Source organism: Amborella trichopoda, chromosome 8, assembly GCF_054954075.1.
Source record: "Amborella trichopoda isolate Santa Cruz 75 chromosome 8, AtrichopodaSantaCruz75HAP2 v2.0, whole genome shotgun sequence".
Lineage (NCBI taxonomy): Eukaryota > Viridiplantae > Streptophyta > Magnoliopsida > Amborellales > Amborellaceae > Amborella > Amborella trichopoda.
In genome coordinates, this window is record NC_142343.1 from 16,702,092 (window position 1) to 16,729,758 (window position 27,667).

The 27,667-nt window shown below is 40.6% G+C and overlaps 1 protein-coding gene across 1 annotated transcript; it reads right to left on the reverse strand.

Moving 5' to 3' along the window:
* LOC18440473 (calcium-transporting ATPase 4, endoplasmic reticulum-type) lies at nt 1-26,994 on the reverse strand. Its single transcript, XM_006850614.4, has 8 exons — nt 25,042-26,994; nt 24,557-24,641; nt 24,318-24,439; nt 20,970-21,248; nt 20,300-20,683; nt 16,862-16,971; nt 7,738-7,966; nt 1-1,012 (listed from the first exon to the last, which is right to left on the reverse strand). Exons 1-8 carry the CDS (start codon nt 26,452-26,454, stop codon nt 428-430), a joined length of 3,207 nt encoding a protein of 1,068 aa, XP_006850677.1. The 5' UTR covers nt 26,455-26,994; the 3' UTR covers nt 1-427.
* Between the last annotated feature and the right edge of the window lie 673 nt (nt 26,995-27,667).

Here is a 27,667-nt window from a genome sequence, read left to right on the forward strand (position 1 = left end):
TCCATGTTAATCTAATTTTATTGAGAAGTTAAAAAGGGTTTCTCTATTCATGCCAAACACCATAGATATAGTGGGAACTCCCTTCCACAACCCAAGCCTCACCTCCAAATCTCCAATTTTCCATGCCCCAAGTTTCAAAGGGGAAGTAGAAACGGCATGGCCGAAAGAATAATAACAATTTGTGAAGTGTTTGCCATTTCCTTCCCGCCTTCTGGTGGGGAGGATCCTCAATAAACTATTAAATCAATTAACTATTGTTTTTGGTAATATTCCCTTCGGCGCACAGGTAAAAAAATGATGATGCCCTTAGAAGACCTGTTAATAGTTAGTCCAAAACTAGAGATGCAGATTAGAAGACGACACTTTTGTCTCGTAATCTCTGAGGAAGAAATCCCAAAAATGTATTGAGAATTCAGAGTTGTGACAGTCAAGCAACCTTCAGTTTGTCGTGTGGCCTTCTCGCGGCAATGTCTCTCTCACTCATGCACCTCCCCACAAACTTGAGAACCTCATCAATAAGTATAACAGGTAAGGCGACTGCTAAAACAAGAAGCCACTCATTCAAGCTAAGAGGCACAATTCCAAAGACCTCAGCCAAGAAGGGCACATAAAGAATTAGGAAATGAAGGCCAAAGGAGACTGACATGGCCATAAGGAGCCAGGGGTTAACCCAAGGGGGCATGGTTAATAGGCTGCCGTCCTCTGAGAGTGCATTGAACGAGTTGAACATCTCTATCGCAACAAGGACCGAAAGAGAGAGAGTCATGGCCTTGACTTTGCCTCCTTGGAAGTAGTCACAAGGGTTGGAGTCGAATGAGAAAACGCGTGAGCCTGCTGTGAAAGGAGAGACTGCAAAGCCCTCCCATGTGGAGCATTGGCCCCAGTTGGAGAGCTGGGAGTAGGTCACCAGGGTGTGGCCATCACCTGTGAGGTCAATGCCAAGGAAGGACTCGCTTGTGTACCATATGATGAAGACGCCCACTGTTGCCAAACCCACATAAAGCCCAATCACCTGCACAAACATAAAAGAGAAGGAAGCTCCAATAGATCACTCCAATGGCCCAAAGAACTAAAAACAACTCAATATCACCAGAAAGACATCCACTATCACACACCATTTATTGATCAAAACAAGGTAACCTCAGTTCATGCACATGAATAAAGTACTAACACACAATGTAGTGTTCAAAGCAAGGAAACCTCAGCTTTATATGCTTTATGTACCTCGTGTGCATGTCAGAAATGTATATGGAAGGCCTTTGCTCATAAAGAACATAGTTTTTGTTCATGATTGAATTGCTGTTGGAAAGATGGCAGTTGAAAAGTCTTGTGGTGAGCAGTCCAAAAGATGACATGTTCAAGGATTTTGTCAAAACATTGTTGAGACGATCTACTTTCCCCCCTGAAAGTCCTATTGTTTCGCTCTATCCAGATGGTCCAAATGGTGGCAACAATTGAGGCTCCAAAGAGAGCGGCCGGATTTGGGCCATGGGGGATAGAGGGAAATCCGAAAGAGGAGGGAGATTGATTCCAAAGAGACCCAAGTCCAATGGAAAAGGCGTAACAACTGTCTCCAAAGGGAGGCAGCAAATTGACAGTGGATAAAGAAGTGATTGTCAGTGTTCTTGGCTGCAGTGCACATGACACATCTATTAGGCAAGGGAAGGTCTCTCTCCTTTGGATGTCATCGATGGTAAGAACCTTTGGGAGAAGGCGATCCAAGAGAACTGAATTTTGGGAGGAATGAGTGAAAATCGAGCTTTGGCAGCAATGGAGGTCGGGGTTCAGGGGGAAAAAAGGGGGGGGCAGGTGAAGATCTTCCAGTACATTGAGGCCATGGTGAAGGAACCTATAGGAGAGGAGGCCCATAAAAGCTTATCTTCACCTGTGAGAAACTCGATCAAGGAGCTCAGTCAGGGCGGTGAACTCCTCAAGTTCCTAGTCCAAGAAGGCTCTTCGGAAAACGGGATTCCACAACCTCACAGGATCGCCAAGGGAAAAATAATCAGCTACAGTAGCCTGGAGGTCCCTGGCCAGGCAAGAAAGGAGGGCAGAAAGGTCATGCAGAGGGGAGGAACCAAGCCAAAGGTCATTCCAGAACTGTACATTATCTGCCACCCGAGGATGGAAGCAGATGTTAGCAATAAAAAGGTCCATACTCTGTAGAATGGATCCCCAAATACCAAAAATACTACCTGTGGTCCTAAAAGGAGGGATCCAAACTTAGCTACTGTTACAATATTTGTGACAAATGATGTGGTGCGAAGGATGATCCGATTGGGTAGCATATCTCCACCACCATTTACCCAAAAGAGCAAGGTTGTTAGGTTTAAATCTTTGGATACCAAGTCCACCTTGTGCAATGGGGAAGCACTCTATTCCAAGCAATAAGATTGGTATGTAAGGCCATCCGTCCCGGACCACCATAGAAAATTGCACATAATTTGTTCCAGGCGAGCGGCGACCGAGACAGGCATGTGGAACAAAGACATCTGATAAATTGGGGTATTCAAGAGGGTTGCCCTGATTGGGGTTTTTCTTCCCTCTTGGGAGAGAAATCTCCCCTTCCAGCCTGCAAGCCTCCTGTCAAATTTGTCAACTAAGTGACTCCAAAGGTCGACTCTGGGCAACTAAGTGGATGGGAAGGTATCAATAGTACAGCCCCATCTCCCAGCCAAGGAATGGACTAAAAGGGGCTCTATACAGACCCCCATCATCTTGGTCTTTGCCATATTGACTTCGAAACCTGTAACATACTCAAAACATTTCAAAAAAAGGAGGTAGTCGACTTGCTCCTGAGTTGCATCGCAAACCGTCTGCATACTGCAGGCGGGAAATAATGGGGCCACAGGAAAAACATTGGAAGCCAAGAAGGAGACTGCTCAAGTAGAAGCGCAAGGTGGCCCTGCTAAAAACCTCATCCACAATGGCAAAGAGGAAGGGTGAGAAGGGGTCGCCTTGGCAAAGACCCCGAGAGGCAGGGAAGAAATCCATTGAAGATCCATTGATAATCACAGAAAATAAGGGATTAGAGATGCAACCCCTCATCCAACATCTCCAACAAGGTCCGCAACCCATCCTTGTTTGGGTCTCATCAAGGATATCCCAACGAACATGGCTATAGGCCTTTTCCCAATCCCATTTGACAACTAGTCCAAGAATTTTGGAAAGGGAGCGGGAGTGAATGCACTCGTGGGCAAAATGAGGGCTCCATCGAGATTTTTCTTATCCTTAACGAAAGCACCTTGGCTAGGGGAGATAACCCAACCAAGAACTTCTTTAAGCCGAGAGGCCAAGTCTTTGGATAGGATCTTATACGAGCCGTTGATGAGACAAATGGGTCTAAAGTCTTTAAGTTCCTCAGCGCCTTTTTTCTTGAATCAAGGCAAGAAAATTAGCATTGCTGGACCTGTTAACTACCCCCCGAGAGTGGAATTCAGTGAAGAAGTGAAGAATATCAGGTTTAAGAGTCTTCCAGAAGGATTTGAAGATGGAAACCGGGAAACCGTCAGGGCCAGGGTGCCCTATCTTGACCAAGGTTGGTAATGGCCTTGTAAATTTCGTCCTCCTCAAATGGATGCTCTAGCCAATCTGCTCTGTCAGCTGGGAGAGTGAGGAAAGAGAGATCATGCATCAAAAGTCTGGGCCCAGAAGGTGAAGAGAAGAGGTGGGAGACGTATTCTACCACGGCTTGTTCAATGAGGAGGCGTTGGTCAATAATGGAGTTTTTCTTTTAATAAAGTTGGTTTGCCAACCTTGATATGGGAGATTGAGTTTTCCCGTCTTCTACAATTAGCAATTCTGTGAAAAAAGGCAGTGTTGAGATCCCCCTGTTCTAGCCATTTGATTCTGAAACTTTAGGCCCAATAGATCTCCTTCTTATTCAAGAGGAGGTGGTAGTCCATTTTAACTTGAGTACGGGCTTGAAGATCCAAGTGGGAAAGGGACCTGGATTCTTCGGTTGAGTCCCACAGTTGGATGGAGTTGAGCAAAGCCTCCTTGAAAGCACAAAAATTACCACAGAATTGGCAGCTCCATTGTTTGAGGGCATGTTTGAGTAACTGGAGTTTTCGTTGCATTTTGAAAACTGCCCGTCCGTGCACTATGGGGGCAAAAGAGGCCCACCAGCCTTGAAAGAGGGAGGGGAAGTGGGGTTCTTCCAGCCAAGCCATTTCCAACCGGAAGGGAGGAGGACCCTTAGAACTGTTTTAGTGTCAAGGAGAATAGGTCAATGGTCAGAGGTGGGTTTAGGTAGAGCAATGGCATGAGTGCCAGGGAAGGAGTCCTATTCGATAGAGATAAGGAATCTATGGAGTTTATAAAGGGAGGGTTGGGCAGCATGGTTTGACCATGTGAATTCGGTACCTTGGAGGGGTGTGTCAATGAGGCTGGTGGAGGTGATGAATTTCGAGAATTGGACCATGCTGGAGGAGATGGTGGAGTCAGAATTACGTTCGAAGGACCATCTAGTGGTGCTGAAGTCCCCTCCTATGCATTTGGGCCATAAACAGTGGTCCATTTCCATCGAAGACCATCGGAGTTCCTAGTCAGGAACAGGGTAATAGAGAATGCTCCGACCCAAAAGGAAGAAAGGAAATGGACCATGGGGTCCCATATCACCCAATTCCACCTGAGGCCCCGAGGGCCTCCCATTGGCAAGGTCGACGTCCCCAAAGAAGACGAACTGCGACCAAGGTGGGAGGGGAGGATTTGCAAAGCCAAAATGGAGGCGGAGAACTTTCTACAGAGATCTCTGAAAGCACTTCTCTTCCAATGATGTCCCAAACACAGATCTATAAGGTGAGGATAAACATGTGGTGGGGGGGGGGGGGGGGGGGGGGTTTGGCGTAGTGCGCTTGATGTTGCGCTTAGATTGGCGCTTGCCTGAGGGGCCTGAGGCATCCGAGAGCAAGTTGGGGATGGAAGTTTTTCCTTTTCATAATTTAAGCCCCAAGCAAGTCTAGATCGTTCACGAGTACCTTTGGAGGGCTTCTGGAGCTGTGGTAGGGCCTCTGATCTGATGGAGGCTTCAAAGACGTCCAAAGGTCCATCATACTTGAATCCCATTACTCGGAGAACCTGGTTAGCATCCCCTTGGGTTTGGAGAAGATCCTCAAAGAAGCCAGAGTCGACTAGGAGAGGGTGGTTAAAGGCACTACGCACAATGAAGGAATACCAACCGGGTGGGGTGGGTGGTGGGTCGAGGGGGGAGGAGCAGTAAAGACCAATGTTTTAAAATGCGGCCGCATGGCCACGTATGCAACTGCATCATGCGGGATGAGCTGGCAACCACATGGCAAAATAGTGCATATGCGCTTTGGTGGGATGCTCCCACATATGCGCCGGCCACACGGCCACGTACACGCCCCGCGTGCGAAATGAAAAAAAAACCCTTGAAAGGGGGTATTTTTGTCTTTTAAACCCCCAAAAAGGGGGGAAAAGGGTTTTGGGGGGTATTAAACCCCCCAAACCACCAAAATCAGCCACATCCATGGCCTTTAGGACATCAAAACGATCAAAAAATAAAAATGGCGAAATGTTTTTTTCGAAAACCTTGGATGATTGTTGGCTGTTGATTGGTTTATTTTGGGTGCTAATTTGAGGAAGTTTTAGCAAAGTTCTGACAACAAATTAAGGATTTCAAGGGCCTAGAAGAAATCAATATTTTTTTCAAGTAATCTGTAAATTTTTATTTCCTAGTACACTAATACTTTTTTGGGGGCAATGTCTTCTTCACAATCTTGTAGTAACAGTGATCCGGGTTAAAAATATGGAAAACTAAAAAAACCGAAAGACCGACATTGTGTTATTTGTACTCTTTGTCGAAAATACTTATATGGGGGATATTTTTTGACAAAAAGAACACACAGACAGAATTACTAAGAATGTAAGAGCATGCCCACAAGCTACCGAAGATATCCAAAAAGGAGATTCGAGAATACATGGATAGATTGAAAAAGCAAAAAGAAAAGAAAATAATGAAACAAAAAGAATTAATTAATGAAATTTAATTATTTGATGAAGATTAAATTGATGAGCATATGTTAGAAGTTAGTATGAGGCAAAGGGGTACTCCAAGGTCAAGAGAGAGGGTTATAAATATTGGTGGTAGTATTGGTAAAAAAAAACACCTCTCTTTAAGGGGCCAATGAAAAGATTTTGCACCCCCGACCCTGAAGTTCTGGTTTAGGAGAGGTCCGAGAAGAGGAAAACAAACAAACCACAATTGAAAATCAATACATTGCAATGTGGTTTTACATGGCCGGCATTCCTTTTAATACTATAACCCTTGATAGTTTTGCATGTATGGTCCTGGCGATTAGGCAATTCAATCCAAAACATAATCCTCCTACATTATATGAGATTAGGGAGCCCTTATTGAAGGATGTTGTATCTGATGTTAATGGGGTAGAAGCTAAGGATAGAGCTTGCTCGGTGAAGGTAAAATGGGTTGGGACTGGGACAGGGGAGTACGAAGAGGGCGATAACGGGCTAGGGTTTGGAGGGGAGAGCCTGAGGGTTGGGGGGGATATGGGGAAGGAGACATGGGGTTGGGGAAAGGGTGGGGGCAAGCTGGTGGCGAGAAGGGTGTCGGGATGATGATGACATTTGCTGAGACCCATTGGTACAAAAGCACAGAGGGTGCTGAGAAGCACTGGGGTGAGCAATCAAAGGATGAGGGGGTCGGCAAGGGTAAGGAATGTGTGTTGTGCGAGTAGGCTTTCGACCTTTTGACAGTGGAGTTGGGGGAGGGCGGGTACTCTTCTAACACGGGACAAGGGTTGTCCAAAGGTTGATTGTCTGTATTCCAATCTAGATCACTGGGGGACAAGAGATAGTCATTTGAGGTTGAGGGATCAGCCGGTGGCTGATCAAGTACACTAGGGGTCGGCTGGCGAGCGCAAGAGGCCAGGGGATCCTCCGATAGCAACACGAGGTCCAACACGGAAGGGTCTATCGCTGAAGAGGGAGGGGGGAATGGGGAGAGACGAGGTAAAGGGGAAGGTGGAACCAAAGTACGGGCCAAGGTGAAGTAGGGTTCCTCTTGGGAAGTGGAAGGAGGAGCAAGGGTTGGAACATGGGGGTTAGGTGGGATGGCAGATGGGGGCCACATGGTTTGCAAAGCGAGAGATTTGGGTATGGACGGTGCGATGTGATGCAACCAAAAGTCAAAGGGGTGAAAGACGGAGATGACAGTGGAAAAAAAGGGGGACCATTGGATAAAGGAGGGATGCGAGGGGGTGACCTAAGTTTGGGGAGCAATGAGGAGAGGGAAGGTGTAACGTGTGATGAGGGAGAAAGTTTAATACCAAAGTGTGGCCAGCTGGCGAGGCAGAAAAAGGTGGCACAGGTGTCGCCTCAATGTGAGATGTGGAGTCCACGAGCACACATTCTAGACAGTTAGGGAGCATCTTTCCTCTCCTCAAACTCCATCAAAATTAGGTAAAACATTCTAGATGGACTTTAAGCGAGGAACTATGTTCCCTAGTCAGCTCGGGAAGTTGTTAGTATCCTATTTGAACCCATCCGTGTAGCATGTATCTCATGCACACATTGGTATCTGATGCTAATTGCTTGCCATTTAATGAAACATTCCATGCTAACATGCAACCATTCAGATACCTTGAACCTCCAATAATATGCATTCATATGGATAAAAATCATAAGAAAAATCAACTACATAGAATACCGCAAATCACGAATACTGGAAACATAAAAAAAAAAATCTCAACTCACCAGGTACCGAAATAAAATCCATGCACTGATCAAAGAGTCATCATTCCTTCGAGGCAGTTTCTTCATTATATCTTTATCAGGTGGATTGAAACCCAAAGCAGTTGCGGGGGGACCATCAGTGACCAGATTGACCCACAGAAGCTGAACAGGTATGAGCCCTTCAGGAATACCTATTGCTGCTGTTAGAAAAATAGAAGCAACTTCACCAATGTTTGAAGAGATCATGTATCTGCCATGAAACATGAGTACCATCATTCCTTACACAGCACAAAATCAGTAGAAACATACACAATTTGTATTATTTCAAGTACCAAATATCATGAATAGATCTGCAATGAAGCATGAGGCCCCACCAACCATTACATGGAGCTTCCAAAGTTGTTAAATCAATCCAATATACCAAATTTATATTATAGAGAGGAGAAAATTTCATGAATAGATGGTTCAGATTCTTCCAAACTTCAATCCCATTTTGAACTGTTCCTAAACACAGATCCTCATTTATATATCATGATCTACCCTAAAGTGAATGACCCAAGGACACAATATATCTTTCTCAAAAAATTCAATTACAGAAGTTACAAAGGGCAATGATCTGAAATGCCTATTGGAAAGCTCCTGCTCGAATTCATGCAAGCACACATGACATTCCTTAATTAAGGATTTTTGTATTTTGAACGCATTTAAAAATCTGAAACATCCAAACCATGATATAGAGAATACGAATAATACATAGCATAAACTATTAGTTGCAATAATAAACAACAGTGCCAACATACAATGTACTGACCAAGAAAATAGTTCTCCATGATGGTTCCAGTTTTACTCCTTGTATTTCCATAGAACGTGATCCAACAAGCAAAGGGAGGACCATGAGTGAACTCAACATGCGCCATTACAAAACCAAGTTGCCATACAAAACTGTTTAACCAATCCAACTCCATTGGAAGACAGATGAGTTTGAAATCACTCGGTAAGCTTAATTGATGTAGCGTCAGGGGCTCAACTCCTATATGAGTGTAACACAAGCGGTGGTGTCAAAAGTTGATTTAGGAATTCTATTCAGGAATTCTATTAAGTTATTATTTAGGAGTTCTAAAGGGTTTTAGGTTCCTATAAAGACTAGGACAGCAGGGGTTTGTGCCATATTAAGGTCCAAATCAGGGGGTTCAGCCTTATGAAGGTTTCCAAAACGGGAATGAAGTAAAATTAGGGTTAGGGTTATGGGGAAAAGGTTCAGCTGGTTAGGAAAAGGTTTAAGATAGGGTTTGAGGCTTCCAAAGGGGGGCTCAAGTTTGCTGGAATTTAGTAGGGCCAGCGAGACTAGTACGAGAGAAGGACGATGAGATAGATTCTAGGATTATTAGGTAAAATTAGGGTTTAAATTCAAGTTTGAAAACCTCGGAGGGTAGGCATATAGCTAGGAGGTTTTTGAGTTAGTTAAACTAAGCTTTGAAGAGGTTTAGCTAGGGATTATAAAGGTTTGAATAGGTGACAAATTTAGTTGGGAATTTTAGATGGAGATAAGCCACACGAGGGGAGGAAGAGAAGGGGCCGGATCCTAAGTGGGGGACCATCTTCAATCCACAGGCCAGTATTTTGAGGAATATTTCCAGCAAAAGAAGAGGGGATCTTCTAACCTTTGTGGAGATTATCCCAAACATAGGCAAGAGTTACAAAATCACTCTTTCTATAGAAAGAGTTCTGGAATTTCTCGACTCAAATTTTATTATTCAACTTATATATGAATCGGCTATAGCATCGTTACCATAAACAGGATCAGATCAGATCCGGGATTGCGATTGTGGGATCGTGACAAGCAGAAAGCTCCCTATGGTAGGCATCACGGTCCTTACACCCTAAAATCTATGGATCTCTATAAGGAACGAATGATAAAATATATATGACCGAGCTCCATATGACAAAATCTAGGCCCCTAAAGAGCATTTCACTAGCATGGTAGTATAGTATAACTATATAATATACTACAGCTGTTATCCAATACCAGCGTTCCAAAAAACGTCGGGCGGCACCTAGGCAGTCTGGAGGGTCTAGGCCGCCCAGTGCCTAGGCAGCGCACAGTACCTGAGCAGCCTAGGTTTAAAAGGGGGCATATGGTGTCCAGTAACCCTGTTTTAGGTACATATGTTGTACAAAGTATGCCTATTCATGCATTTTTTATAATCCAAACAAAAAAACTAACAAAAATACCCCAACCGATGGGTATTTTTTCACCAAGTCGGGTGCAGTCCCCTAGGCGCCTGCCCAGGTATCGTAGGCGCCCGCCTAGGCAAGTACTAGGCAGGCGCCCAAAGACAGCCCACCTAGTTGGTCAGCTCAGGTCTGGGCCGTGCGCCCAAGTCCCCCCATCCCACCTAAGCGACCGTTTAGGCACTAGGTGGGCCGCTTTTTTAATCAATGTCCAATACTATATTATTATATTGTACTACAATACTATGTTAATGTAATACAACTTTTATCCAATACTAAGGGCCATAACCCGGGGTACTAGGAGGGGTGAGCTGGATACAGTCCTAACCTTTGGCTTTTTATGCACAAAGTGGCCACTCTTAGGACTCAAACCCATGCTCTTGCACTACAATACTATAGTGTTATATTGTATTGCAATACTATGTTAATACACTATATCCTACTGTACTATACTATACGCTACATAGTTACCAAAATCTCTCACCGAAGGTCACGATTTGATTTGGAACCCCAATTCGCCAATTCCAACTAGGAATCTTCACAAAACCCAATTCTGTTAAGTCTGAAATCTAGATTCCTTATTTAAGGAATCTCAACTCCAACACTAATAAAATCTTGTTTCTAATATTTATTGATTCTCAATTCCACAATTGTTCAATCTCGATTCTACACTTATTGATACTGGTTTCCACAGTAACCAAATTTCTACCCCCCCCCCCATGTGCTCCTTTTCCTTTTTTTTCTTGTTTTTGTTTTTTTTTTAGACGTGATGTTTAGAAGTTTCAAAGGCATCAAACTACTCGAGCTATACACTTAATCTCAAGCTACAAGGTGTAGTCATCTTTTTTGGCACGAAATGACCAATAGAAACCAAAGCGGTGGTTTGTGTTCTCTATTTAATTCTTTAAATATGCATTGTATTGACTCCAAGATGTGAGAACTAATGTAATACAAATAGTGTAAACATGCACGTATGGCATTACGGTTAATGAATGGCATTGAGACATGTATTGTTTCCCTCTCAGTTCCCTCTCGATCTCAAAGATGTCAGAATTTTGATTCCATAGATGAAGGAATCTCGATTCCATATTGATCGATTCCAACTAAATCGAAAACTCGATTCAAAAGAGCTAGGAATCTTGATCCTAACTATGCAAGGATCTCGATTTTGTTTTGGTCAAATCTCAATTCCTAAAAATAGGAATCTCGTCCTCCATGATTCCTCTTGTATGAACATAGATTCCAAAAATAGGAATCTTCCTGCTGGCAGCAATTCTGCACTTCCGATTCCCAAATCGATTTGGAAACCAAATCGCTTCTCGTAACTATGATATGCTACTATACTAAAATCTACTATAAACAACTATATAATATACACAATACAACACAACATATATTACTATACCACACCAATGTACCATACTATAATGCTAGGCAATGTTGCAAAATTCGGCTGGCCAGGAAAAAAAATGCCTAGTCATGCACTAGGCAGGTACCCTAGACAGGTGTGCTCTAAGGCGCCCAAGGCGCCAGTAAAGCGCTGCCCGAGCGCCTCAATGCAACTTGGTTGAGGGTCATTCTTTCCACCCAACGCCTAGGCACCTAGAGCTAGGCGGCCTCCTAGGGCAGTAATACCTGAGCGACCGCCTAGGCAACCCAGGTAGGCGCCTACCACCTAGGGCCCTTTTTTTATAATAAAGTGCCCCCTAATAGCACTTTGGGTCATTTTTGCCCCACAATTTTTTCATAAAAGCCTATTGGGGATATTACAAACCCCCAAAGTGAAAAACAAAATTAGAATCTAAGCCCCCAAATCTATTGATTTTGATATATCTGTGAATCAAAAAGTTAAATTTACATTTTAGTATTCCATCCTCTTGTATTGGACACTTGGGCTATTGATTTTATACTTCTTTTTTGTATTTCATCTTGTCTAGTTGTGATCATGTTCATGTGTCAGTATAGACTATGGAGTATCCCTTACTCAGTTTGGATTCGATAGTTGGAAGTTAATACACCATGGGCTTGTTTATGTTTTTTTTAACTTTTTTCACTAAATTTTCAACGATTTAAAGTTTTGAATGTGTTTCAACATTCATTCATACATATCTGCATAAAAAAGGATAGTTAAAATACATATAAATGCAAAACAAATACAAAATCAACAAGACATATATGCAATTTTTCACCTCCATGCGCCTAAGGTCTGAGCGCCCACCTGGCCGGCCGCCTAGCATTTATTGAAACAATGCCTAGGGTCGAAAATGTCGTCGCCCAAGGGCGGCATTTTTGTCATTTCCCACCTAAAAAGTGGGGGAAATGGTTTTGGGGGACATTCTAGCCCCCCAAAACCCTTTTTGTGAGCCTTCGAAAGAGAAAAGCTCTCAAAATTTTGTGATTTTAATATCTTTCTCAATATCAATAAAATTTTAAATATTTTTTATTATTCACAAAATCAAAAAATTTTCTACCTGATACTTTTTGGAGCTTGGAGTGGTTGCAAAAGAGGAATTTTGACAACCAAAGGTCACCGTTTTGGGCCTATATCGATTTGATTTTAGAAAAGTTAGTGTCGAACAATATTTGAATTAGGATTTTGTGATGTTATGTTTAAAATGTGTTATGACTGGTTTCTATTTCCTTTTTTGGTTTTTATTTTTATGATATGCTTACAATTTTGGCTTTAGATTATTCTCCTATATTCAATAGTAGCTTTTTTATTTGGGTTTTTTTAATTTTCTATATATTGAGAAATTCAATCATAGGAAAATGCCATTAATCTTAAACCAAATTGATATTATTTGGTCTTTTTCAGATTGGGAAGTCAAATCTTAGGAAAAAATCACTAATCCAAAACCAAATGGATGTAATTTGTGCTTGAGTTATTCTACTTGCATGAATACTTGAGTTTAGCAATTGTTTGTATTTTTTAAATTAATAAATATTTCTTCATTTTATAATTGGTTTCCATGTTTGTTTGGTAAATTTTTGTACTTTCTTTACTTCATTTAATACTTAAAATTTATTTTCTGATCTTGTATAGACCTAGACATAAGTTGGGTTGCAAAATTAAATACTTTGATCTTGCACATTTTGAAGTTAATTGATTAGGTGATTGTGAGCTGTGGGCTGTGAATCGTGCAAATTGACAATGTCTCAACTGGTACAATTAAGCAAATTGATCCGGGTTGGAAATACAGGTCTTGTCCAAATCCAAATGACAAGGATAGAGTGGACGGCAAACTTTGCAAGAAATCTTATAACATCAATATTAATAGATTAAAGAAACATTTGGCTGGTATTAGTGGCCCCAGGTACTTGAGGACCACTTGAGGTTAGAAGACAGATGTTGGGGTCAAAAAAAAGAGAAAGAGGCGGCGAAGAAAAGATGTGAATCTTGGGAGGGGTGTAGCTATACTTGGAGTTCAGGAAGAAGAGGATGTATAAGCCGAGGTTGGGTCTTCTAGTAGGCTGACGGGCCCAGTCAAAAGTGGCCTCGAATAAGGGGGCAAAGAAAAGATATACCTCAAACTATTAAGAGAAATGAAAGCATTATGAACTCGATGATGAATTGTCCAATGGAGACCATGTTCTTGAGGTCCATTGACATATCTGACAAGACACATAATGTGAGATTCATATGTGATTTGGTGGACAAGTGTATAGAGGACATGGGTGAGGATTATGCAGTCCAAGTAGTGACTGAATTGGCCACAGCCAATATGACAACTGCTAACATATTGACAGCAAAGATGCCGCATGTTTTTTGGTCGCCTTGTGCAGCGCACTGCATAGAGGCAATTAGTAAGATAAAGTTTTTCATTATGCATTGTTTTTTTACTACATAGAAGTTATGTGATGTCACTGTAAGTTTGTAACTTAACTTAAATTGACCATGTCTTTGCCATGATGAGGAAGTATACATATGATAAATACTTGGTGCGACCTAGGGTGACTAGATTTTGCCACCACCTTGTCTTTACATCCTTATTGGAAGACAAAGAAAAGCCTAAGGCAATGTTTATTTCAGAAGATTGGACCAAAAGCAAGTGGGCCAAGAGGGCAGATTGGAAAGCAGTGATTAGCATTGTCTTGGACTCTCGATTTTGGAATAGCATTCAGTTTTTCGTAAGTGCTTTTTATCCATTGGTGAAGATATTGTGGTCGGTGGATAGTGAGAAGGAACTGGCAATGGGTCACATTTATAAAGCATCAAGCTTGCCAAGGATGAAATCAAGAGAGAAATTGGTAATAATGAAGCTAAACATGGTCCTTCTTTGAAAATTATAGAAGAGAAATGGAACTCACAGCTTGAGAGGCCCCTATACGTAGCAAGGTATTACATTAACATTGCTCATTTCTACACTAATTGTGAGATACACAACAAAGAGTTAGTTCATGGATGCAATCAACCATTACAACATAAAACTCGACCCTAATTCCAATGTCCAAGACAAGGTGTCAAGGGATTTGGGGAAGTATAGATTCTCAATGGAGCGTCTTGGAAAGGACTTGGTAATAAGGGCAAGGACCAAGATCTATCCTGTTAAGTTTAGAACTTATTCATTTTGATTTTTTGATTTGAGTAATTACCTCTAACTAATACACTAAACTTTGGTACTGCATTTTCATCAATGTAACATAGTTGCATGGTGGACAAAACATGGGGAAAGCACTCCACATTTCGGTAGATGGCTTTGCAAATCTTGAATTTGACTCGTACCTCATCTGGATGCGAGCGCAACTTCAGCACATTTGAAATGGTCATCTAGGTACTGCATTTTCATCAATGTAAAGCTGTATGATGGACAAACCATGGGGGAAGCACCCCACATTTCGGTAGAGATGGCTTTGCATATCTTGAATTTGACTTGTAGCTCATCTGGATGCAAGCGCAACTTCAGAACATTTGAAAGGGTCATATTATTTGACCATTGTCTCTTGTGTTTTACTAGTTTTCTTTTTTAGATAAACTCGTGTGTTCCTAGTTATTATTAGTTAGTAGTTACTTAGTTTACTAGCCTATTCCTAACCTATATTATGTTTTTCAAAATTTTACTTGTTCATTCACAATCGATCCATAGAAAAAAGAGAAACAAACTTGAGCAGAAGAGAAACCTTACCTTTGTTCAGTATAATCAAAAGATGAAGCCGCACTATCAGAAGCATAATGAAAGGGAGGCTCTTGCTATTTATAAGGTAGACAAGTGGCTTGTTGATGCTGGGGATGAGGAGGTGTTCCCTGGAGAGGGATTGACAAGAAACCAAGTTCGTGAGGCTTCTAGGACAGCATTGATCCTTGTGCAGACCACTAGATCTAAATCTCAATGGAAGGGAAAGAAGTTGATGAGAGCGAGAGAGGAGGGTGAAAAGGAAAAAGCAGATTTAAAATCGACAAGGAATGACGATGAATATGTTGAGGACGGGGATGGCGACAATGATGATGGCATAGCATCATCATCAAAATCTATTCAGAGTGATGACGAAACTCAAATGTCATTTTGAGTTTATCACATCTGGACATCATGCTAAGAGTCTTAACAGTTTATCAGTTTCTATTTTGTGTTTTGTTGCCATTTTTAATTTTAATTTTTTTTTTTTTGTGTGGTTACTTTGTGTTTGGTGTTGCTAGTGTCTAATGTTAAGTAGATCAATGATTATGGGCATATGGGATATTGGGATTTGATGAGTTAAAATTGAAATGCAACTTTGTATGGATTTGGGGCAAGTAACCCTTATAAAGTTTTGGCATTTCAAATTCAAGTTTCAATTCATGTATACATTTCAAATAGCACAACATAATGGCCCTGAAAAACATATATATATATATATATATATATATATATATATATATATATATATATATATATATATATATATATATATATACCCACACACACGTACATATAACATCATTTCGGTATACATCTACACCCATACAGATGTACATATAACATTATTTGAAAGGTTTTGGGGTCCATGAACAGCCCTATGAACACCCCAGGGGGCCTAAACCAACTTAACTTACACTTGGGCTGGCCCAGCTAGGCACCCACATCAACTTTGTTGTATACTGATGCTAGGGAACCTGGATCGCATGTCACTCAAGACCTCGATCCCTAATAGGAAGGATTGATATTCCAAAATTTAAGAATCAAAGAGGAGTGCGATCCCCTTCCCCTTAGTCCAAGATTGGGAATCTAGAGCGGAATCAACCCCTTGGTCGTGGACCTAGGGAACAAACATCGAGTGAAACTTTATGCCCTTGGCAAGGGGATTGCATCAAAACTTAACTTATTCAACATTTCAGAAATGGTGCCAGAAGCATGCGAACCTCTTAACAGTAAAAAGTAACTCAACTTTTCGTTTGTAAATATATCAAATAAGGTGAGAGATGCCTCTATACCAAAGTCCTGTTCCACCCTAGATTGTCCATTTTTTCAACCAACGGATAAACAAGTACGCTCATTGGCATTCTAAAATCCAGAAATGCAAGATTATAATAACAAACTGTACTCTTTCGTGTTTGTAAATCTGAATAATAATTTCCAATAAAACTAATAGGATAAGTTAGCCTGAGGGATACAGGCACTAGGTGTTGATATTTGCAACACTGCATCCAAGGTTTGAATCCCACTGCTGACCAATCCAGAATAAAAACAATCACTTGTTCTGGTGCTGGAAATCCCAGACAAAGGCTAAATGAAATATTGTAAAAGATTGAAAAGAAATTATCTGGTTCAGCCTGCCAAATCACTTTATCACTATACAGAATTCCTTTTTTATATAGTTTACATAATCTCCAAGCATATAATAAACTCCCTATAAGAACCACGCACATTTTTGTAAACCTTAAATTCAGTCCAATTATCTGACTAATGAAAGAAAGATGAAAAGAATATCAGAAATATACCTAATAAAAGCCTTCATATTGTTGTAAATTGAGCGGCCTTCACCAACGGCAGCAACTATTGTACTGAAGTTGTCATCAGCTAACACCATGTCAGAAGCCTCTTTTGCAACCTGGAGGTGGAAGGCATAGCAATAAGGGCCAAACAATGAAATGCAAATATACAAAGAATAATACTGCAGAACACTGACACTGATCATTTAGTGTATCATTTAAGCTTCCAAGAAACATCAAACAAAGTTTAGGAAGGGTTAAAGATGAGACTCTCACGACAGGTGACATGAAATACAAGTCAGGAAGACAAAGTTCCAAGTAGCAAACAACAAAACTGCCTGAAGATGATATTCATAACAGAAAAGTGTTTATGTGAGGAAATATATGACACATCCCAAAGAGGTTAATGCAGCTATCCAATATTAACAGAGAAATATGAATTGCAATTTTGTACCAAAAAGGTTCCAAAAAATACATAGAAAGGGACTGCAATTTTGTATTTACGACAGTTGACCTTGTTCAACGGGTCAAGTTGAACACATAAGAAGAGGAAAACAACAATGGAGATATTATGGCTATAATCGAATTCTGAAAGCACCAATGGTAAAAAAACTCCGGTTCAGCCACCAAAGCAGTGGGACAGGAGCCTAGATTCCTAGGCAGCCCCTCTTGGCAGTCTATTCTAAAAGATTGCAAAGGCTATCCAAACAAACTCTCTCTAAGTAAAAGCTCTCCCCCTGTCTCTCCTCCTCTTTTGGTCACCGTGAAAAAATAAAACTTCGCCCTATAGATTCTGTTCTACTTTTAGAGTGGGAAAGGCCACTGAGCCTTGATCACCTCAAAAAGACAGTTTCGCCCCAAATATTATTTTCTAGTAATTGAGTTTATCAAGACATTTAGAGATAGCAACATATTAATGGTGGGTACAGAGCACATGCATACGTTCTTAAATTGAAAGAGAGGACGGTTTCTGTGATTCTCAATAGTTGTATTATTCTGACAGCAACAGAACTCGGAAGAACATACACTCCACTCTGCCTTTTCCCTCTCCTCTCTCTGCCCACCCTCTCTTCTGTCTCTACCAACGAGAGATAACAATGAGCCCTTTTCTCGAAAACAACAGAAATGAGAGAGGGAGACCGAATACAATGAAGACAAAAGAGGCTCAAATTTATTATTCGAAAGGAAAGAAAATATTTACCACTTTTCCCCCTCTTGTGCTTCTCTCACACTATTTAAAACTAAGAAAAACAAAAACTTTGGATCTCTATTTGACACCTATCACATGCAATTTTTGGCTCTCTCTCTCTCTCTCTCTCTCTCGCCGAATATGACATGTCATTTCTCCACAGCAATACTCTTATACCTGTCCTCTCGTCCTTTGTTGCCATCAATATTGAAGGTTTTTGACCCCTCAATATTCTTTAATATCATACATGTGTCTTCTATCTCTATCTCTCTCTCAATGTTCAAGAAAATGGAAACGGGTGCCTGGGCCGGAACTGCAGAAAAGGAGGAGGAAGAGGAAGAAGAGGGGGGCAGGGGGTGAAGGGGCTTAGGGGTTTCATGAATTCAGAATTTTATATTATGTATATATTACAAATTTAGCCAAATAAAGCCAAACATAGTCGAATATATGTGTTACTATATTATTTTGCATTTTGAATTATACATAAGAGTAATATCTTCAAACACAGCCATAATTATCGCCAAACGTAGCCATAAATAATAGTTAACCGTTCTAAAAAAACATAGCCATAAATATCTTACAATCATAAAAAATTAACAAATTAAGCAGAAAAAAAAAAAAAAGCCACTTGTGAAGAAGTTTCTTCGTAAATGTGAAAAAAGTATAACTTAACACAATACTCACAATAAATACGAAACGTAAACATAAAAAAATTGAATTTACTAACCTTTCAAAAAACCAATAGAAGTAGGCTTGAATTAAACACTTTTAGTTGCCAAAAGCTCTATTTTGGAACCTCTTTAGTCCCTAAAAAGTTTCCAATGGAATGCCTTTCGATTCTCCAAGAAATCAAAAACCCGCAAGCAATCGAAAACTACAAACTCGGTTGCAATCCTTAAAAGATTTTGTTTTTTAACCAAAAAAAAAAATTTTGGGCAAATAGGGTCGTTTTTTTGGGGGGTCCGAAATGCCCTCCACATACGATTTTGAAGGATATTTTTGCCCTTTTGAAGAGGCCCATTGGGCCGCGCCAAAAGGGCTACGGGTGCGGTGCCCAAGTGGTGCCCTGGGCGACTAGTTGGCCGACCAAGGCCATCAACGCACACCAGGCCGAATAGTCACAATGTATGACGGTGAGGCCATACTGCCACCTGGGTGGCCGACTTTTGGAGCCTCTCTCTCTCTCTCTCTCTCTTATACACACACATACACAATTGATTCTCCATAAGTTTCATGATGAAGAGGTTTGGTATTGTGAACCAAGATCAGTGCCTTTGTATGTTCCACCCAATCTAGTAGTAAACAAGGAGACGCTTTTATTCCTTTTGAGTCCTTTTTTTCTGTTTTATCTCTCTAGTTAGGGTTGAGAATTTTTCAGATCAGGTCCTGATCCACCTAGGTCCGGATCTGGATCTGGATCCGGATCCAAAAAGTATACATGGAATCCATATCCAGATCCAGATCAAATCTAGAATTTTCTGATCATGATCCATCCAAATCTGAAAACTATACATGGGATCCAGATTGGATCCTGATCCAAACACTATATGTGGGATCCGGATTAGGTCTTATAAAGTTTACAAATTATATATATTATATATAAATTAATAAATATACAACTACATACTATTTTAAAAATTGGGTCCAATCCGTATCGGATCGACCTGTACCCAGATCCAATCTGAATTACTATTTAGATCTAAATTTTGGATCCAAAACCAAATTTTGGATCCAAATCTTGGATCCATACTAGGATCCAAATAGGATCCGAAATTCAGGTTTTGGATCCGGATCAAGTAAATTCCCAGCCCTATCTCTGGTTAAGAGATTTGGCTAATATTTCCCATGCTAAACCATAGAAGGTTTCTTTTGTTCTCCATTTTATCTATGTCATGTTAAAAATAGAAAAGATGTCATTGATGTGATGAAAGAGAGGGACAACTAGAGTAAATACATAAACAAAATCTGACGAAACCAATGAAATACCAGCCCGCCTGGGCGAGCTAGGTACCCGCCTTTGGCAAAAGGTGAGCACCTTGGGTTTGGGCTGCTTGGGATGCATCACCGCGATGGGGTAGGCGGGAACTCAAGGACATCACCCACCTAGAGCGGGCAAATTTGTCAACACTGATAAGCACTATTCTCCTACTAGAGAGTCTTTATATCTTATCATCAAATAGAATATTGGATCGTGTCAGCAAGAGATCAACACTAAACTAAGGGAAAAAATCATTCATGTTAGAACCAGTAGAACATACCTCGGTACCCGTTATGCCCATGGCAATACCAATATCAGCTAACTTCAGAGCAGGGGCATCATTCACACCATCACCAGTCATTGCAACCACCTCACCATCCGCTTTTAGCAATCTAACTATCTCTTGCTTATGCTTTGGTTCAGCCCTAGAGAAAAGAAGGCCACCTGTTTGTCTCAAAATCTCTAGACGATTGGCATCAGGAAGAGACATAAACTCCCTTCCCGTAAAGCTCTTGCCAGCAATGTCTTCATGAGATCCAAAAATCCCAATTTCATGGCAGATAGCTTCTGCTGTATTCTTATTATCTCCTGTGATAACCATTACTCGAATACCAGCTGCTCTGCAATCCTCAATAGCTTTATGGACTTCTGGCCGTGGTGGATCCTACAATGATTTTAAATTATGAGAACACGAACAACCAATTCATTGAACATAAATTAATACAAATTCACCACAAAATGACCAGCAAAATATGTAGTAGCAATTGTGCAAAATTCAGTTCAGATGAGGAAATTCAATTCAAATTTACCCCACAACAACCAGATTTCAAGCACTAGTTAGTTTACATACCTCAGTAATGAATAATATAAAGATAAATGATAAGATAAATATTTGATGACATATCATCATAAAATAAAATTCAGTTGAACATAGCTCAGCACATTCTCACCCTGAGCCCAACCAAACCAACAAATATGAGATCACTTTCAATGCTCGGATAATTTAAGGGATCAAGCAGGAGCTTATGAGCTGGATGCTCTTCTCCATCATAATCTGAGAATTCAGAAAGAGCCTCCTTATATGCGAAGCCTAGGCATCTTAATGCAGTAGATGACATATTCTGAAGAGTTTGCAGTAGAAGCGTTCTTGAATTCTCATCCAAACTCACAATCGAACCGTCTTGTAACTGAATAGAAGAACTTCTCTCCAAGAGATTTTCTACCGCACCCTGCCACAAATAAACAATTTTTTTTCTTTTTTGATAAGTAACACTGTATTAAGAATTGGATAAGATACAAAAAATAAGAAGAATGCAAACACAAATAAAATTTTCAGACATTTAGAGAGCATATACCTACAATAAGAAACAAAATGGATATATAGTATTGCATGGAGCTGCCAGTGAACTGCAAAACTTGGTCAAAAGCAAAATATGTGCCAACTTAATGGAATTCGACAATTCAAATATGAAGGGATGTTAGATGGAAGAAGACATATGCAACAGAGGGGAACCCATATCACTCAGCAGAAATACAGGAACATGCAGTCATGAAACTCTCAAAATTAAGCAACCAAACTGCACTTTCATTTGCAACACAGCAGCAGTTCCAATGACCATTTTATTAAAAGTCAAAAGTGGCAGTGCAATGACATGACTGCCAAATATCCAGGTAACAAATTAACGCCAGAGAGAGAAACAGAACGCAATAAATTCAATGTAGTTATCACAGAACAAGATTAGACAGCTTACTTGATTCAAGCCCTTCTATTTCTATCACGTGCCTTCTTGAAATCAATCGTTCAGAATGATACAAAGGTAAAAACTACACTAGTGTGATCCATTCACTACACAACAGAGGATCAAAAGGTCCTTTGCATCTTTTTAAGTCCATTTTATTAGAAGCGAGAAGATATCTAGATTCAGGGTACGAGAGGTGCCCAGCAAGTGATTTCCATATATAAACTAAATGATCAAGAATGCAGCAGGTAAAAACTGGCAGTAAGTAAGAACAGACAAATTTATCTGAAGCAAAAGATAAATGACAAAAGAAAGCCCACAACCCAAGTAGGGCTATCATATATCTTCACACTTGTGGAAAGGAAAACAAAAGGAAATGGGGATAAGCAAAACACAAATGACAATAAATTAATCCCGAACTGAATGGCTTCAGCCCAACTTTCAATTCCAGTCAAATTCAAGACGACTAGAAGCACTCTTTCTCTAATAGAATTATCACATGTCCTGATCAACACCAGCATGGTTTCTTTCCTTACCGCTTCTACAAGGCATAGAAACTCATGAAAAAATGAGAGTTGCTTACCAACAGTTTGGGTCTTATCTTCAAAATGTGCTTCAACGCCAACGTGCATAATCCAACTTTGTGCAGCACTTATCCACACAGGCAAATAGCACACCTAAGACTACAATGGGTTTATCTCCTTAGAGTACTAGAGACTCTTCCCAAGCTTGGTTTTGGACGAAGTAAAACAAATTCAAAAGGTCAAGCCATTTAACATCCAATGCCATCCTCGTGTTTCCATGTTGCTAAAAAACTTTCAGACGCACAATCACAAAAGATTCAAGTTTTTCTTTTTCGAGAGAATAACAAAGAAGATTCAATCATAGCTACCAGGGATTCGGACCGGGACTGGTTCTGGGATTGGACAGGGAGCGGATTGTGGAAGGTTTACATCCATCTATAATATTATGATTAGAAAATAAAACATTTATTAAAGAGTATATGTTATAACAAAAAAAATAAAACATTATTATTAATTCACTATCATTCAATAATATTATGACGAGCCACAGATTGATGAAGCTGTAGCATTATGATGTAGTTTTGTATAAGTTGCAGTTAATAAAGCGGGAGGGGTTTCCACCCCTTTTCTTCATTCCAAAGTTATGAGCCTTAAGGAGTGTGTTGCATTTCAAACTTAATTGAGTTTATAGCTTGATATTTGCCCATTCTAGCAATTGGGCATATTAGATTTAAGAAAAGAACATATAATTCAATGAATTTGAGAAAATGAAGATCTCGGCCTAGGTTCATCCAATTTTGAAACAATTGATTTCTTGCAATGGATGGTCGATCTTCAATGAAATTCGATCCCCAATCATTGGCTTGTTTTTCACCCAAAAACACACACATGCACACACACACACACACACACACACACACACACACACACACACACACACACACACACACGCACGCACACAAGACGAAAGATTTGAGACCCTAAATTTGGATTTAATACTCATCTGATTTTTTCAAGAGCAGCAATCCCATAGATCCAAACTCACAACCCAAAGTTGGTTTGGGGTTTTGAGTTGCACGTATGAGGAAGCATTGACAAGGATTGGAGGCATCAATTCTTACCGATCATGAGAATTTGGGGTAGGGTAAATTTCAGTTTTCCATTCAGTTTTAAAATTGATTATAATGAATATGCTATTTAATTTTTCAATTCTGTAGATACATCATTCGTTGTTACTTCAATTCTTCATATTATATGAAATCTTTCAGCAAAGAACATCAAATTTTTTTCACTTTCGATCTTTTACATACCTTTTATACTGCTTGCCATTTTTTTTGTTTCTACTTTTGTCTGATTTAGATGTTTTTAGAATTATTCTTTATTTTTTCACATTTTTTTAGGCTTCTTTTAGGCCCCCGTCCATGGCTCGGGCGGGATTAGGATGTGTCCACTAAGACTCACCCAAGGTACTCAACCAAGTATCTTTCCTGAGCAGTGGAATTTTAAGGCCCAAGTACCTCATAGACAAGTACTGTGAGGGAGACAGCAAACTCTTCTTTTTCTTTTAGAGAAGTCAATTATGCTAAAACATGAAATAAAAAAGCTAAAAGAGTATTTAATGTATGAGGATCATGCCCTTGCCAACCTCAATATTCTTATTCAGGTGGTTGAAGAATTATGTAGTTAAAGTTACAGAGATATGACCACCCCAATATGCATGGAGATTTGACACATATCTTTATGGTCTCAAAGAAACAAACTAAATATGGAGCAACGAAACCATAAGCAAACATTAACGTACTCTTAACTCAAAACACTCAAAGGAAAACGGAATAGCTCCAGCCTGATATATGTACTGGCTGCCCCTAGCCATGAAATACACTCATAATCATAAAGCAATAAAAGCCTATTAACAGTTCTTTTTTTATTGTAGAAAAACTATTAAAATTGCTTAAGACTAACAAAATTATTATATGAAGATACTTGTTGATCGACAACATGAAAATTTCAAAGTAATAGTTGCTCATACACGTACCTTCACTAGTAAAGAATTTCTTCCGGAGGCAGACTTCACAATGACTCCCATGGATTTTCTCATGCGATCAAACTCAAGTGTTGCAACCCTGTGCTCGGTTTCGCTCCACTGTTGGCAGCATTCTTATATGAAAGAACATAAGCAGCATATAAGGCACATTAATGTTTTCAATAAAATAGTCATCATTGGGAAAGAGAACAGGAAAGTAAGTTAAATTTAACACTTAATGTGTCAGTTACCTAAAATAACCTCAGTTGTCTCTGAAATGGAATTATTTCTCACATATCGAACTTCACCAGGAGGCCCCATTTTCTCAACTAACACCTTACACAATGGAATGACAAAAGGTTCAGATAGCATGTGTGAGAGACAAGCATTTACAATAATATCTTTCCCATCTCAAAACTTCAGCAGATAAAAGTAAAAATGACCTGGAAGTTTAAGTGATTGGTACTTGTAAGATAACCACAGAAGAAGACTCAAATCATTTTCAGGTCAATGAGTACTATGCCTCTTTATCCTCCAAACTCTTGCCATTTCATATTTTCAAGAGATTTTAGAGTACTCAGGATTTTTGTTCGTTGGGTATTTCTAAAACTTAAAATAAAACAATACCTAACATTTTCAGTTAACCTAAATAATGCTTCCCTTTTACATTAAAATTCTCTAAGAACTTAGCATGAGCAATGGTTAAAATGGAAACAAAGACACCAAACTCACTTACCTTCAAAGCAGCCTCAGTAGGCATGCCATTAGCGCAATATTGATGTCCTGCATAAGCAACACCAGCATCATTGCACACAGCAGCAATTTTCGAAATCATTTGCAAATTGGCATCCATGGGACCCTTAGGCCAATCATATATCACCCCATCACATGGGTCATACGTCGTCCCCTCCACCCTAAACTCCCTCAATGATCCCGACCTGTACCCCATGGCCACAAGCTTCGCAACTGACATTTGGTTCGTGGTAAGCGTCCCAGTTTTGTCTGAGCAAATAACAGTCGTACACCCTAGCGTCTCCACACTCGGCAGCTTCCTCACCAGTGCATTCTTTTGCGCCATCTTCCTCGTCCCCAGAGCCAAGCAAGTAGTGATCACCGCAGGCAGCCCCTCGGGTATCGCTGCCACTGCCAAAGCCACCGCAATCTCGAAGTAATATGTGCACTTCTCAAACGAGAACTTGAAATTCCTTGGCCAGCCATCTACCAGCTCAAATGTGAAGAAGTACTTCACATTGATAAGCCAAACCAAAACGCAAATGATCCCAATCAGCATTGTGAGTGTCTCCCCAAACTCGTTGAGCTTCTTCTTCAGGGGCGTGTCAGTTTCACTCTGTGAAGCTTCGTGGATTTGGGAGTGGACCTTTCCTATCTCCGTGTGCATGCCAGTCTGGGTCACAAGGCAGATGCAGTGGCCATTGACAACAGTTGTGCCCGCAAAGACCATGCACTCCTTTCCCTGAATATCGGTGTCCTCGTGCTCGACCTTGCGGTGGGTCTTGTTCACCGCCACACTCTCACCAGTGAGAGACCCCTGCTCAACACGCACTGTTGGTGACACCAGCCGCAAAACCCGCATGTCAGCAGGCACCTTATCTCCAGCCCTCAACTCAACGATATCCCCAGGGACAAGCTCACGAGCAGGGAGGTTAGAAATCACTTGATGGTCTCTAATTACAGTAGCATGATCAGATTGGATCTCTTTGAGGGCCTCAAGGGCCTTCTCGGCGTTGCTCTCCTGCCACACCCCAACGATGGCATTTACAATGAGAATGAGGAAGATGACGAGAGGCTCAACGAAGGCGGTGATGCTGGTCTCCCCTCCCTCATCACCATCATACCATGCCAGGACAAAGGAGATGACCGCTGCAACAAGGAGGATGCGGACCAGAGTATCATTAAACTGGTCAAGGATGAGGGACCACACCGAAGGCCCTGCATGACGCTCGAGCTCATTGGGGCCATGTTTGTCAAGGCGAGTATGGGCCTCAATGGAGGTGAGCCCGATACAGCTGTCAACCTTGAAGAAGGCCTCACACTCCTGCTGGTCGCGCGCCCAAGCCAGGAACACTGGTGGCTGAGAACCATGAGGAGAAGGGCTCTGCTTGCCCTCATCCTGACCACCTTTACCCATGGTTAGGAAACCTAGAATTTGGGAACAGACAATCACAGAGAAAGCACAGACCAGGAATAGCTTGATTCTTAGGAGCGAAGGAATCTCATTGCTTGGTGAGAAAAACAACCATAAAGAGAGAGAATTTTATCAAAAACCTTTCAAACAAACTTCAGAAACAAGAGATGATTTGCAGTGTAAGGGATCAAACTCAGACTAAGAGAAGCACCGCAAGTCATGAACTTTCAGTAAAATAAACTAACTAGGAGCAGAGTATAACTAGCCCTAAAACAAGTAATGGATTTGCAGATGAATAGATCTGACTGATTGTAGAAAACGAAAACCAGTAGATGCAGATCCAAGTGATAATCCCAGTGTTTGATTGATTCTTGGGAAGAAACAAATCTCCCAACCCTAAGGAATTATCCTTCCTGCGCAAGATCCACGAAAAAACCAGAGGAAGCACCACCTACAGTTCTCAAGGGAAGCTCGTTCCTCTTGCTTTTTCCTTCGCTCTCTCTCTCTATCTGCTTTAACCCGCTCTCCCTAAAACCTTGGCGTGAGCGCCAAAGCCTCTCACCCTTTAGTTCTTTTAGGCAAAGCTTCCGCCTACCTTTTACTTTCTCTCTTGCTTTTTACCGTTTATCGTAACTCTCTAATCTCTCTCTACGGAAGCCACGTCGAACGAGACTTCTGGACCGTCCAAAAGCGCCCAGCTACCCACCAAGGAATCGGAAGCGTACAGTTATAGGAATATACGGAATTTAAAAAGGAAAAACTTTATATACAGCCGAGGCTCTAAACAATCAAATTAGAACCGACCTCAAAAATCTCATTGGAACCGGTTGTTTTGATGCCCAAATATCTTCAAATTGACCATCTAGACATCAAGGTGTATGGACATGAGGAAAAAAGGGATTTCAAGTTTTGGCAATAGTGTATCTTGAAATGTATTTTGTTAACATCAATTTTCAAGTTTTTTTAGATCCGCTCGATTGACATTATTTTTCAAGATTTAAATTTTATAATTAAAGATAAAAATATATTTTAAAACTATCATGAAGATTTTCAGTATTGAAACTACAATTTTCGATACTACTTGAAGGTATGTTGTACGTTGATTGTTTAGAACCTCGTCTCTATACAAACCGCAACCTATTTAAAATAAAGGTTCAACTATTGGCTGCTTTCGATCCAATTATTGATGGCTTGGATCGCACGTATGGAAAATTCC

Bases quoted from the DNA above. Each gene is read 5' to 3' on its own strand.
- LOC18440473 (XM_006850614.4), bottom strand. From the start codon at position 26,454: ATGGGTAAAGGTGGTCAGGATGAGGGCAAGCAGAGCCCTTCTCCTCAT. The intron at 20,684-20,969 runs GTGAGAATGTGC...AAATCATTGTAG, and splicing joins TTGGTTTGGTTGGGCTCAGG to GATCCACCACGGCCAGAAGT. The intron at 7,967-16,861 runs GTATATTTCTGA...GTTTCATGGCAG, and splicing joins AATATGAAGGCTTTTATTAG to ATACATGATCTCTTCAAACA.